General features: G+C 44.0%; 1 protein-coding gene across 1 annotated transcript in view; it reads left to right on the top strand.

Moving 5' to 3' along the window:
• The first annotated feature begins 773 nt into the window (after window positions 1-773).
• Window positions 774-14588, top strand: part of CPA6 (carboxypeptidase A6) — a 203338-nt gene continuing 189523 nt past the window's right edge. The window contains exon 1 of the mRNA XM_036437096.2: window positions 774-1067. Within this exon, the coding sequence (XP_036292989.1) occupies window positions 952-1067 (116 nt within the window). The 5' untranslated portion in view covers window positions 774-951. The remainder of the gene's footprint in view (window positions 1068-14588) is intronic.

Here is a 14588-nt window from a genome sequence, read left to right as displayed (position 1 = left end):
TTGAAGTTGGAGAAGCCCACTCAAGGCCAGCGCAGTGACTGAACATTGGAACACCTGAGGAGCTTTTTACACGCCTGCTCCCACGCCCAGGAATTCTGATTTAAACGGTCTGGCTCCCTAAGTAATTCCAAATGTGCAGAGAAGGTGGTAAAGCGCTCAGAGGCCCCCTGTTCTCCTAAGAGGACCTCTGAAATAGCCACAGCGCTGGGTGCTGGTCCTGTGGACTGACTGTAAGAGCTCTCTGAAGCCGGGGAGAGACGCTAACCTTCCTGGTACAGATGGCCCCGGACCAAGGCTGGCTGTTCATGTCCAGGTGCCCCAGCCTAGCCCTGCATCCACACACACGGCTCTTCACTGCATTTCGGGGTGTGGATTCGTAGATTCGTCGTGGTCGATCAAAATTTTACGCCTGGAATGTTCTGTGCCTGCCTGTTCAGCGCGTCCCCCAACAAATTGTTTGCAGTTAGGTTGGGGTCCTCTGCTGTAGGAGGTAACAGAAAGAGGAAAGGCTGACCAAAAAAAGTTAGGAGCCTGAAGATGGAAAGCAAAAAGCAAACAACAACAACAGAAACCCAGAGAGGAGTTACCCAAAGGAAGCAGCACCCAGCAAGCCCCTGCCGTGAGTCAGCACGGGGGAGGCCCAGCCCCTTCCAGGAGAGCCCGGTTAAGGAGCCGGCTCAGGGGCCGGGCTGGGCTGTGTGTGCTGCTGCTGCTGTCCCAAGACCAAGCCTGAAGAGCCACTTTTCTTCCTCGGCCGTTTAAACCTTTTTTTTTTTTTTTTTTTTTTTAAATATCCTGTGGTTGGAAAGAAGTGTCACATTTTGCTCACTCCCAAGCCTTCCCCTCCACCCCCTCCCCCAGAGACCCTGCGCGTGTGGACGGGGTGCTGTGAGCCACCCCCAGCCCCGGGTGACTGTTGGAACGGACTCCAGCTCCTCTCCCTGGAACGCTATGAAGTTCCCCGGGAAGCCCAGGAGCCAGCCAGCTGCCTCTCTGCCTCTGTGCCTGATCCTTCTGAAGATCCTGCAGCCAGGGCACAGCCACCTTTACAGCAACCGCTACGCTGGGTAAGTGCAGCCACGTGTGTGCCCTGCACGGTTTTGAGTTGGGTGAGGGGGCTGGCTGGGGCATGGTGATCTCTGGGTGAACGTGGATACTTTCCTGGCCACCTGAAGTAAGTAAGATGTGCGTGGTGAGTTCCCAGCTCGGTGGCTGAGCTCGCTGAGTGAATGTGGAGGGTGCGAGGCTAGCTTTCCATGCTTTGCACAGTGTGCCAACCTGCCCTGCGGACCCAGGGCGAATGGCACCCTGTCTTTGCAGTCGCTGTGGGCAGCATTTGGCTGTATTTGCCTCGGTGGATGCTGGGGCAGGGGAGGGGGGGAAAAGAAGCTGCTGTACCACGTGAATTATGACCTGAGATCTAAAGCTTCTCCTTTAGCGTTCTGTGGGAACAGTGGGTTGAAATTCACCAGTGATCCATTTAAGCACTGAGTGTGCTTTTTTTTCCTTTAATGCTTGTTAGTCCCCGGTGTGGTTATTAGAAAGGTTTCCAAATCCGAGGGATGCAAACGAGTCAACTCAAAATAAGCAGACTAAAAGAAGCGTTTTTATTGAAGGGAGAAACGCAGAAGGGGAGAACCATTCATTTTCCCCCTGTGGGCCAGCGTGCTTTGTGTGTAAAGTGCCTTCCCTGAGGAGGCACAGGGTGCACAGAGGATATGGGACTGGGCACGTCCTGTGATCCCGCAGGCTTGCGGGGAAGATGTGCATAAAGCATGTGCTCTGCTCCAACTTGCAGGGGGTCATTCTTTGAATCTGAAAATTATGCATTCCTGCATTTTAGAGCTGGAAAAAAAAAAAAAAAACTTTAAATGACTCCTCCAGCTCAATCTTTTCTACAGAGCAGGAAAACCGGTGTCTTAAACCTTAAGCCATTGACTATCGCTCAATAATTACCAGTTGGGGAAAGCTTTCCTGTAGATCTGCTGTTCTCTCCAGGAGTGGTGTCAAGAGCATGGATAAGCGTGACCCTGGAAAAGAGCTGTGCTTGCCTTCTCCTGAAGAACCTAGGTTTTTGGAGTCCCTTTTCAGAACCTGTCCTCAGTTTTAGGGGACAAGGCTGCGGGTGGGGTGTTGGTTGAGATGGGGACTATGATGGCCATGCAATCCCAGATTTTCCCACCGCAGTGTTCCCAGGAAAGACAGAAAGGGGTGGACGAATGAGGGCTGCTTTTCGGTCTCCTAGACACACAGGTCCAGTGATTTGTCGCCGCCCTTGGAGTTCTGGGGCGAGAGGCCCGTGTTTAATGGCTGATGGTACAGGCGGAGGGTGGGAGGAGTTGACTGTGACTGTCCTAGCTGACTCTGGCCACATGATCAGCATCTGTCACAGATGTAGATGCGCCGTGTGACCCAGGACCTCACTCCTCCGCTCGCCCTGGCCCCCTCCGTGGTTATGCCAGCATGTGGCACTCCTCCATGACAAGTCACCAGGCCAGCTCAGCTGCGCAGGTGTGCGCACTTTCCGAGAAAATGAGGCTGAGGCTGGCGCCCTTCCTTCTAGAATCTGCAGCCACCGGGACTCTCCGGAGGAAACTGCACTGCCTTTTCTCTTCTGCAATGAAAGCAATAATTGCTGTTTTCTCTTTGGCTGCTCTGCTACATAATAAGTTAGTCCCGAATGTATAAATTACCAGGCATCTGAGAGGTGGGCAAAAACGATGCAACAATGAGAAAGGGAAGAGGGCAGCCTTACCTGTCCATCACGGTAGAAGCCTAGAGCTTTCTTCAAACAAGACACGTTTCAGAGCACACTCACCCTCCCAAGTGGGGGGTTTACTTACCTGCTGTTATTCTCTCATCACCAAAGAAAATGCTGCGTGAATTTGGGAGGGTTTTTTTTGTTTGTTTTTTGGGGGGGTTTTTTTGTGTTTTTTTTTTTGCTTTATTTACTCAGGAACTGCATTCTGCAGGCCTAGCTCCTCCTTGAATGAGAACCTGATGGGATGACATAGTGGAAGAGTATTTAGCAATATTTTTGTTGCCGTTCTAAGCCACCTCATTTTTTAATCCCTTACATAATTTGTTCCGGTGTTATTGCTAATAATCACAGAGCAGCCCTATTTCTTGCAGTCTTACAAAAATATTTTTGCAGGTCTCGGTTGGATCTAATAATATGGGATTGTCATTCGCAGGCCTCTGCACATGAATGAAAAATAGATAACTGAGGGCAGACCAGCATGTCCCCCGAGACATGCTCAGCCCTCCTCCTCCATGAACTGACAGTTGTACAGTACCAATTGTAGAACGTTAGTAAATGGCACATCTAAGTGTCTCGGGGGGGAAGAATTGTAGGGAAACTACAAGGAAGATCTGACAAAAGTGAATGCCTTTTTGGGTGGCTAGGTGAAATCGCACATTTAGAAGGGAATTTTAAAATACATGGAAAAATTGTATCTCAGCCTTTTGGCTAAGATCCAGTGTAAAATACATGGAAAAAGGAGTAAGGTAAATGTGGGAAATAACTTGACTTCCAATAATATGCATTGGTACTGCCCTGCCAGAGGGCTTCAAGGGCTCTAACGCAGGTCAAGCATTTCCCGGATACACAGTGTCCGTCAGTGAGTGGACACAGGCACACGGCACTGCCCTCGCCTTCCTCTCACCTCCTCGTGTGCCTGGAAGCAGACCTAGGTATTTCCTATACCAAGGGCAAAGACATAAGGATATTCCCAATCACATGAAATTTCAGTGATGATAAAAGAGAGATGTAATACAACAAAGCAATACATTCTGCCGATGCAGACTTACAGTGGCTAGGGTTTTTTGAGAACTACTTATTTGGTATCTTTTTTCATGTGAGTCCAAGAGACAATGCATTATAAGTTCTGAAGTTCAACTGCCTGGGTTTCAGTTTCTGCTTTCCCACACTCCGTAGCTCTGTTACCTTGGGCAAGTTCCTGAACCTCTCTGAGCCTCTGGGACCATGGACATAATACTAGAGCCTTCCTCACCAAGTTCTTGTGAGGATGTTGGCACTTAACTAAGTACTTAACAGGGTGGTAAGATAGCTAATCCTTATCATTGCTTTATATAGACATTTATAAAAATAGTAATTTTCTCAACAACCTTATGCAGGTTTTGGTATCCCCATGGTAAAGATAAGCTAAATGAGGTGCAAACAAGGAGGGTAACCCAAGTTCAGCCCTAACTAACCCAGCTCCATCTAACTCCACAAACTAGTACTTCTTACTCTGTCCCTCATTAAGGTATGGAAAACAATTGCTTTTAAGAAAAACTAAATGGATCCTGGCCGTATAGCTCAGTTGGTTAGATCAGTGGTTGGCAAACTTCGACTCGAAAGCCACATGCAGCTAGCTAGCCCCGTTTTGCCACTCTGTTGACTAATGTGTTTGCTGACCACTGGGATAGGGGCTTAATCACAAGGAACAACAGCCTATAATTATTGGAATCGAGAGTCTAGGTCAGTGATCGGCAAACTCATTAGTCAACAGAGTGGCAAACTGTGGCTCTCGAGCCGCAGTTTGCCAACCACTGGGTTAGATCTTTGTCCCAATATACCAAGGTTTCGGCTTCAACTCCCAGTCAGGGCATATAGAAGATGGCAACCAATGAATGCATAAATAAGTGGAACAACAAATCTCTTTCCCTCTCTTTCTCTCTAAAATAAAAATAATTTAAAAAACCTGAATGTTTAATCTTGTTTGGGAAACGGATTCTTTCAGGATAATAAAGGAAAGGAGTAGACTATGTAGATAAATTTGGAAGTTTAATCTTGGTCCCTTCTCTAGGGTGATGATGAGTCACTGAGGGTAAGCCATTATTGGAAAAGCAGGCAGAAATCACAGGGATAGAAAATGAAGGAACTTTAGATCATCACTCATAGACACACACACACACACACACACACACACACACAGTAGCACAGAACATGGCTGTGAATGTGTGCCTTCATTCAAGTATTTGAATGCCTACTCTGCACCAAAAATGTAACAGAGCCAGTGTCCTCTGAGAACTTACAGAAAACAGCCACCCCACACCTAACCTTCCTATACAGCACTGTATGGATGACAGACTATCGTGGGGTTAGCAGGAGAGCTCCATGAACCAGGAGGGAGGGGTGGAAATCCTTTCAGGGCCTCACCTAAGTAATCACCCAGTCCTGCTGCACCTCAGCGAGAGGCGGAGAGGGAACTGACCGCCTGCCACCAGCACTGCTCCTGGGGACTTACCCACGTGGATCTGTCTGCGAGGTTTCCAGCCTCCTCCTTCCTCTCCCAGCCCTGCATTCCTGAAGACCCCTTTCATGTCTCTGAGCAGTTTCTTCCCCTTCTCAGGGGAGCAGCTCCAATGACTCAGCCTTTCCCATGACCATAGGTGAGTGCAGGTTAGTTACAGCCACTAACCAGCTGGTGAATTCTGATTAGTCAGTGTCCATACTGTAGCCACACGCCTACCCCTCTCCTTCACTTGCTACCTCCCCACACACATCCCAGTTATTTGTCAAGTTACCTTGTTACACATGGAAATGAGATATAAATATTCAGAAATTGGACTTAAATGAAATAAGATTTTTTAAAACTGTTTGGTCCTCAAAATCCTGTAGCAAAGAGGCCCCAAGTCGGGGGATGTGACATATTGAAGAGGACTGTGAGAAATACATAGACAGTAGTAAATCAGATTCAAACTTCAGGGACATCACATGTGTTTCCACCCAACCTCTCTGGTTAGACCTCTGACTCTCAACAGCAGCTTTTTATTTTACCCTCTGATGGTGACTTCCTTTTAATGCTTTGAACTTTGACAAACCTGGAGCCAGTGGTATGAATCTGGGAGTTATCTTCTATTGATAGTTAAAGCTCTTTTCAGGTAGGATGGCCATGTATTGTCATTTGCCCAAGACTGTCCCAGATGTAGTAATTGGCAATGTCCCCTTTCAGTCTGAGAAGGGTTGTGATTTGGATAGCAAATTGTGGGTTCGGGCTTATTCTTTACTGTTTTTGTTGCTTTGATGGGTTTTATTTCAAGTATTCAACCACCCCCTTATTTCACTTCTAAAGATAAAATTTATCTCTGATTCCTTCCATTCTTATACAAAGTGACCCATTCTCTTCTCTCCCTTGTAATAGTCACTAGTTATCCGTAGGGCTTCTTTATCTCAGCCTAGATTCAAGTAATTTTCTCCTCGCCCTGGCCACTTTTTTTTTTTTCAGTGGTTAGAGTGTCATCCCATGGAGTGAAGGGTTCCAGGTTTGATTCTAGTCAAGGGCATATACCTCCAATGCAGGTTGGGGCATGTGCAGGGGGCAACCAATCAATGACTCTCTCACATAGATGTCCTCTCTCTCCCTTCCACTCTCTCTAAAAATCAGTGGAGCCCAGCCAATGTGGCTCAATGGTTGAGCATTGACCTATGAACCAGAAAGTCACAGTTCAATTCCCAGTCAGGGCACATATCCAGGTTGCAGGTTTAATCCCCAGTAGGGGGTGTGCAGGAGGCAGGAGGCAGAATCATTGGATTCTCATCAATGATGTTTCTGTCTCTCTTTTCCTCTCCCTTCTTCTCTAAAATAAATAAAAAATGTTTTTCTTTAAAAATCAAGGAAAGAAATAATGAGGATTAATAACAAAAAAGTAATTTTCTCCTAACCAATCTGCTTTTCTCTAGTCCTTTCTCATACGGATGCTCTCACTAACAAGACTTTTGTTGTGTTACTCCTGGCTCAACGATCTACTTGGTTTCTTGTTGCCAACTCCATCAAATCCAGAATCCTCTGCCTGGCTCTCAAGGCCTCTATAATCAAACCCTCTGGTTCACCTGCCTCTGTTGCCCTCTTCCTGGCCCAGAAAACCCTGGGAGGTCAGGTCTGAGAAATAGCTTCAGCAGTGTTCATCTTTAACAAGCAAAGGAGGTAATCCCCATTCATACTAAGGACCTAAAGCACAAAGAAGCCGTCTTGATTATGAAAACAGTTTGGAATGTGTGAGATACAGATTTGGGGCATTAGGGACTATGAAGGATATATTGTGAGGGAGGTGGGGGCGGGGGGAGTCTCTTGGGTCACTATTGAACCTCTCCCCCCACAAGTTCATTTATAGTTAATGGAATCATTCCCCAGTGCCTTCTGGAAGTGCCTTTTTGCTCTTGGCCCTTATTCACTGTAGAATATTTTTTGTTTTCCTTATGCACTAGCTCCAAGTGCAACCCCTAATTACTGATTGTCTATCGGCTGATTATACAAAAGCTTTCTTCCCCGCGGCTGGTGTGCTTGGCGTCGGGGGCCTCCTGCTTTGCCTGTCAGATGTGCAAGCTGCAGCACTCTCCTCTTCTGACCTGAAGTCACCGCAGACTGTGCTCCCTGGGGATCAGCATCCCCCTGCCACTGAGCGAGCAAGCGGAAGCAGGAGGGTTTCAAATGCTTCTGGGCCACTTTCTCCTTGGAGCCCAATCTGATAATGGAGCCTTTATTTTATGGCGCCAGGATCCTTTCTGGGTAATACCATTAGCATAATGATTTCCACCCTTGGAAAGCAATGAAGGTTGTTAATGTTTCATAACTTCACAGCTCATATTGTAGGAGCTACAAAAGCATTTCATGTTTTTGTGTCTTTGTAAGTGGAATTACTGAACAGAAAATAAAACCCTTTCAGAGACTTGTTTTAGAGTCTTCATTGTGATCCATCAGTAGATAACTGGTTTGTAGGATTAGAATTTGCTTTGCCCAGCAAATGCCTTCCCAGTCTGCCTCTGGGCCCTTGCTTCTCTAAGATAAAGTAGAATACAGAATAGAAAGCTTTAGGATCTCATTTTAGGAAGCATAGTAAATTTCCTTTAAAAATTAATTATGTTATTAAAGGTTGAAGCAAATTTCTAATAACTGGTTCTCTTTTCTTTTTAATAACTGGTTCTCTTCAATAAAATTACCATCTTTGTTCTTTCACTCACTGTACTTTGAAAATAGACACTAAGATGTAAAAAATGTTTTAGTATGTTATTAAGAATACTATAAGGTTATTTTGTTTTATCTTTTGTCTTTTTGCTATAACAAAGAACCCCAACACTCAGTAGCTTAAAAAAAAGCTTATTTTCTCTCATGTAAAAATGCAGAGCAGGTATAGTGACTGGTAACAGAGAACCAGGTTCCCTCTGCCCTTTAGCCTCTGCCATGCTCAACACTCAACCCTCAAATATGGCTCAAGAAGGAAGAATAGTCATTCTCCTTTCCTTTAAGAGCACAACCCAGTGGTTCAAGTATCACTCCCTACTGGTCAGAATCAGTTAGATGGTCTTAGCTGCAAGGGAGGCAATGAAATAATGTGCTTTAGCCAGAAGGCCAGATCTGAGGAAACATACTGAGAAATCACGAACAATCTCCCTCTCTCTCAGTGGTCACCCTGATATTTAATGATTACCAACACCGTCTCCCCTCCAGTTGGTTCTCCTGAAGAAACAATCTCTCCAAATAGGCTTTTAGATTTTTGCACTTCAAGTTGGTGTGCACTTTTGTTCTGTAAATGGTCTCTTTAAGTCATAGATTGCTAGAACTGGAGGAGACAAAAATAAAAACCACAACCCAATCCCTTTAAGCAGTACATGAGAAAGAAGACCTTCAAAAAGGTAAAGGGACTTACAGAGCTGGTGATGGAGTTAGGACTAAAACACAGATCAGTCGAGTGCATAGCATTCTTTCTAGTTGACAAAAGTGTCTTTGGTAAATCCAGAGATCATCTTATTCTTTCTTATTCCCTAGAGTTGTCAGGGTTGAAGTGAAGTGATTTGGCAAGGCTGAGAAGTATTTAATGAGAATGCATTTCATTTCTATAAATATTTGTTAGGTATCTGGCCCTCTACATGGCTGGGACTTCTGAGATAACAGAGCAGTCCATGTGCATAATCGTACTGAGTAACTCAGGCAAGTAAACAAACAGTTCAACTGTGGGATCACTGTGCCCACAGAGAATACTCTTGGTGCTGGGTGAGTGCAGGAGAGGGTCACTTAATCCAGACAGAAGGGTGGAGAGGAGGTCAAAGAAGGTTTCTTGGATGTGAGATGAGTCCTAAAAGACAAACAGGAATTTGAGGTGGATTCTTAAATAGCCAAGGTATTTTACATTTTTCTTTTAAATTATTCATATCCAAAGGACATGGCCCTGATCTCAGTCATAAAAACACAAGTAGAATTTAAATTAAATCTTTCCAGACACAGGCAATATATTGCATGTGCAAAGAACTACAGGTGAGAGAGCTTGAAAATTGGAGCAACTGAGGATGGCTAAAATAAAGGGTATTTCTCTTGATGGACATAAGGAGAGGGGAGGTAAGGCTTCATTCTGATGTCCCATGGAGTTCTGACTTCTCCCAAGGTGACAGAGTGCTAACGGTGTATTTTAAACTGGGAATTGAGATAATTCAGTTTTTTATATGAAAATTGCATTTGTCACCATTGGAAAGGGGAGATTTGAGGGCTGAAGATTCAAAGCAAGAAGACTGAAGACTCGGATGTTATGGTGATTGTGCTAATATGCATTAGGAGTATTGCAGTGGCCATTGAAGGGAAAGGAGATAATCAATTAAAGAAATATTTAGGAGGTGGAATTCCTACAATTAGGTAACCAGAGAGGAGAGGAAAGAGAAAATTATGTAGAGTGATACTTAGAATTAGGTATCTGGACTGAGCTCTTTGCTGAGAAGTTAAGTAGTTGTTTGAATATGTAGTTTTGGGTACCTATTAATTGAATAGGTGTGTCTGAAGCTCAAGATAGAGAGATCTAGACTGTGAAAAAGGTTCCAGTAACTGATTTCTAAACAGAATTTCTTGAAACCTTGCATATAGGATGGACCACCTAGGAAGCACTCATTATGTGAAAAGATTAGAGTCTCAAGCTGAATAAAGAGAAGAAAAGCCAGAGATAATGCTATTGTAGTATAAAGACCTAAAAAGGAGAATAAGATACCCAAGAATTGTAAGAAACCTAGAAAATAAAGGATCCAAGAAGGAAGGAGTCAGTCACTTCAAATACTGCAAAGTAGTATCCATTGGTTTGGCCATTAAGAAATCAGTTGCAATGTTATCAATGGTGCTTTTGTTGGTGTGGTAACTAAAACCCAGAATATGGTAAGCTGAGGAATGACTGGGCTGTAAGGAAATTAGCAAGGAGTGTAGACCATAAGTTCAATAACATATTCATGAACGGAGGGTATTAATACAGGTGGAGAGTCAAAAGTGACTTGAAAACGGGTTTTGTTATCTAGCTTCCAAGTCTTAAAATAATGGCAATGTTTTTGTTGTTGTTTTCTATTCTTGGGAAGGGATAGGAATAAGAAGAGAGGGAGAGACTGTAGGTGAAGAAGAGAGAGGGGTGAAGAGATGAGGTAAGGTATCTGAAGAGACAGGAAGCTAGCTGGCCTCTCTTTTCTCTGTAAGGAGAAGAAATTCTGGTCCCATGAAGAGATAGTGAACAGAGAATCCAGTAAGAAGAGAGATGATTTAATTTTAAAATGTTCCTGAAGGAAATGACTTGGGCCTTCAGAGAGTTCACCAGACATTACTGAGGGTCCAACTGATGGTAGAGATGAGTCTGTAGTGGAATCATGAACCCAGCTACATGATTTTTTTTAGGATCATGCTATGCTTCCTCATGTTACATATTACCTGAATCATGCTATCGTGGACTCTTATCATTCAGTCTAGTACAGTTCCACAAAAGGATGAGGATATACCTTTAAATAAGCACTTAGGAAGCCAAAATGCAAATCAAGCAAGAATGATGTCAGAAATCCCCCCAACGATTCTCTGCTTTTCTCTTCTCTGGGCCTATGAGCCATACCTTTGCGGCTTGTGTCTGGCTCCCTTACCTGGCAGTGGAATGAAGGGCAGGAGGAGAGATAGGTAGGGCTCTTTCTTTCCTATCCCTCCCTCCTGGTTTCAGTGACAGCTCTGATAGCGGCCACCAGCCTCCACAATAATGGCTCCTGCTAGACAAGCTGCCAAGGGCCAGCTCTCCCTCCCTCTCTAGGAGGTCATTGCCTTTCTTCTTTTGTCCCTTCAGGCCCAGGAATCCCTCATCTCTGGGTGCTTCAGCATGCCTTGTCTGTTCCCTTACTTTGCCCACATCTCTGTAAATAGCTCCTTTGTTAAAGACTCTTTAGTTGCATCATCTGAGCAAAATTCTGTTTCTGCGGAGACCCTGACTGGTACAGAAGCCAAGCTGGGATTGAAAGCAGAAAGAATACATACTTAACCATGAAAATGTGTGTTAGGACAATCTCTGGAGCTAAAAATAAAACGAATGAGCACAGAAATGGAACAGCAGTGGAAGGAAGAGAGGATAAGTAAAGGCTGCCCTAATTTGTATTTCCCTAGCATTGACTGAAATGATAAAGCACTTTGTAAATTGGAATATAATATAAAGTACCGTATTTTCCGGTGTATAAGACGACTTTTGAAACGAAAAAAAGTCAACTGAAAATCGGGGGTCATCTTATACGCTGAGTATATCCCGAAAAACGTCTCGATATGCTGCTAAATGAATTTTCCAACTCGATCCCGCACCAATCACTGCAAGGCTGCTCGGACCACCTCTCTAACTCAGCCAATCCAAGCAGGCTTTTTATGCATGCAAATTATACATGTTCTGTATCCAAAGCTACACTGTGTTCTAGTAAAAAGCCTGCTCAGATTGGCCAGAGTCAGAGAGGCGGTCTATTAAAAAAAGAACTGGTGTTGCCTCGGAAGTGAGGGGTAGTCTTATACAGCAAATAATAGGCCTAAACCTATGTTTTAACTGTAAAATTAGGGGGTCGTCTTATACGCCGGAAAATACGGTATTATGTTCAGTAAATTATTATGTCTAATGTTAGTTGGGAAGGCTTGGATGTAGACACATCCTGTTACAAAATTGATTCCCTTTCCATTACCTTCTATCTTCCTGGGGAATTAAGTAAAAGATCTATGAAAATGTCTAAGTGTCTTCTTAGCCAAATGAATGGCTTCCCCTCTCCCTCCTCCTGTCAGTTACCTGAGAAGTGGAGATACCATTTCCTCCTCTATCTTTCCAGTCCTCCAATCCTCCTGACCAGGAGTGCCCATAATAACCAGCTGGCCATCATTTATTAATCCCACGTAGGGCTAAGAATCTTCAAGTTGAAAGAGAGTCAGAGTCTGCTTCCTGAGGGCTTATGTTTTAATCCAATGACCTAAACTGGCAAAAACAGAAAATGATAATGTAAGTATGTCAGGTCAACACACCCTCTTCCTGCTCTTTTCCACCTTCATTTTCTTTAGACTTTTATAGCATTTTAGTCTTAGATCGCCAACTGCTAAGAGATGAAACTTCTATGTGATCACACATTTTATCACCATATCAGCATCTGGCTGCAGAATCTGTAACTATTTGTACATGTGACCTTGTTGGCTATAGTTTCATTTCCCCCATCTACTTCTCAGATTGTCCTCTTCTTACCAGATTGATTTGTGAATTGCCCAGATGTCTACTAGGCTCCTTTTTGTGATTTTTGTGAATGTAATGAGGATATAAGACTTGTAATAAGATACGGTTGGGGTCCTATTATAAACAATCATATTTCCATGGAATGTATGTAATATGTGTATGATGATGTGATAGTCATATATTTGGCATCAAAATTGGTACACATGGGGAAGGTTAGGGGCATTTGGGACAAGCCTGTATAGAGAACTATTTAGAGTAGTTAAAAATCTGCAGCTGAAAAAGATTGCCAGCCCCTGCCCTACAGAGCAGAAAAGGACAGGTATGGGGGAGTCCAGACTCTCTAAGCTTTTTTTTTTTTTTTTAAATATATTTTTTATTGATTTTGTACAGAGAGGAAGAGAGAGGGATAGAGAGTTAGAAATATCAATGAGAGAGAGTCATCGAACAGCTGCCTCTTGCACACCCCCTACTGGGGATATGCCCACAACCAAGGTACATGCCTTTAACCGGAATCGAATCCGCGACCTTTCAGTCCCCAAGCTGACACTCTATCCATTAAGCCAAGCCGGTTTCGGCCAGACTCTCTAAGTTTTCAGATCTCTGGATGGAGTGGAAGGTCATCTTAATATATTAATTGATAGGAAAACCACTTTGGTATTTCCTAGAGAAGTAAATATAGTCTACTCTCTTGTCTAAAATGAGGGTTTCTTTTCTCTTTTATTTCCTAGAAGCTTAATTTGTTCTGGAAGTTTGCTGTCCACAATATCACTTCTAAAAGCTCTCCAATTAGTTCAAGCCCCCAGTCTGCCTAACCTTCCATTCCAACTCCAAACCTGTTACTATTGTAATAAGAGCAAAGTATCTTTACTGATAAGATGGAAGCAGAATAGCATCTTACCTGTTATCTTGGCTTTCATCCTCTCTATTTCAAACTATATAGATCCCTTATCCTGCCTTTTCTTTGCAAGACAATATCTCATTCATTCTGTGAACAGTATTTATTGAGTGCCTACCATGAGCCCAACGCTGTTTTAAGGCCTAGGGTTGGCCAAGGATTCAGGTGATAGGGATATAGCACTGCTTAAGGTAGCAGTGAATAAAAGTCTTTCATAGGATTTATATATGTATCTAATGGGATGACAGGAAATTAATAAAGCATAGTGTTACAGCCTGATAAGGGTTTTAAATATAGATAAAGCATAGAAAGGGGATAAAGAATGTCCAGAGAAGAGATAAGAGAAATAAATAGAAACCAGAAGCCGTGTGAATATGCGAGGTTAGAAATCGTCAGGAATGGAAGCTAGAAGGGAGTGGGAGCCTCATTGGTATGTCCCTGTTCAGTGGTTCTCAGACCAGCAGCATCAGTGTCACATGGGAACTTGTTAGGAATGCACATTCTCAGGCCACACCCTCTCCCCTCATCAGGAACTCTGGGGGTTGGCTTGGCTAGCTGGGTCCTTCCCGGAGATACAGGCGAAAGTTCGAGGAGCACCATGAAGGACCAGCACACAGGTGGCATGGAGGCTGAGGTAAGGCTGATAGAGGGGAGCAGTTACTCACCCTTTGTTACTGCTGCTTCCTTGCAGATAGCCCGCTCTATATTTTCTCTTCACTCTGTGAACTGCCTCAAAGCCACTTCTACCTCTCTTGCTCTGTGCCTTTGTCCAGATAGCACATTTCCGAGGAAGCCCTCATTCATCCACTTTTCATGAGCCAATTCAAATACCACTCCTCCTGCAAGAGTTCCCTGATGCCACCAGTCAGCTCTCCTCCTCTGAGGTCCCATAGCGCTCTGCCTGCCATTTATAGCAATCGCCACATACCACTAGGTGTTATGGTTGTTTGTGCACATTCTCTCTCTCCTTTTTGTTTATAAGCATGTTGAGAGAAAGGTGCTGCATCTTATTCTTATCTGTATTCTCACAGTCCTTCAATAGTGTTGGGCTTATGTAGTAAGAGTCAGATGGATGGGAGAGAGGGGAGAAGGGACAAAGGCAGGCAATGAAGGAAAGTGGTAAATTAGGAATCCAACTGCCAACATTTGCAGGCAGTTTTGCCTCACTGGATTTTATTAATGACAAGTAGTGAGAAATAGAAAGCATTTGCCCCTTATGGCT

The sequence above is a fragment of the Pipistrellus kuhlii genome, unplaced genomic scaffold (assembly GCF_014108245.1).
Source record: "Pipistrellus kuhlii isolate mPipKuh1 unplaced genomic scaffold, mPipKuh1.p scaffold_m20_p_14, whole genome shotgun sequence".
Classification (NCBI taxonomy): domain Eukaryota; kingdom Metazoa; phylum Chordata; class Mammalia; order Chiroptera; family Vespertilionidae; genus Pipistrellus; species Pipistrellus kuhlii.
The sequence above is the reverse complement of the archived record's forward strand: the minus strand, read 5'-3'. Positions and strand labels throughout refer to the sequence as shown.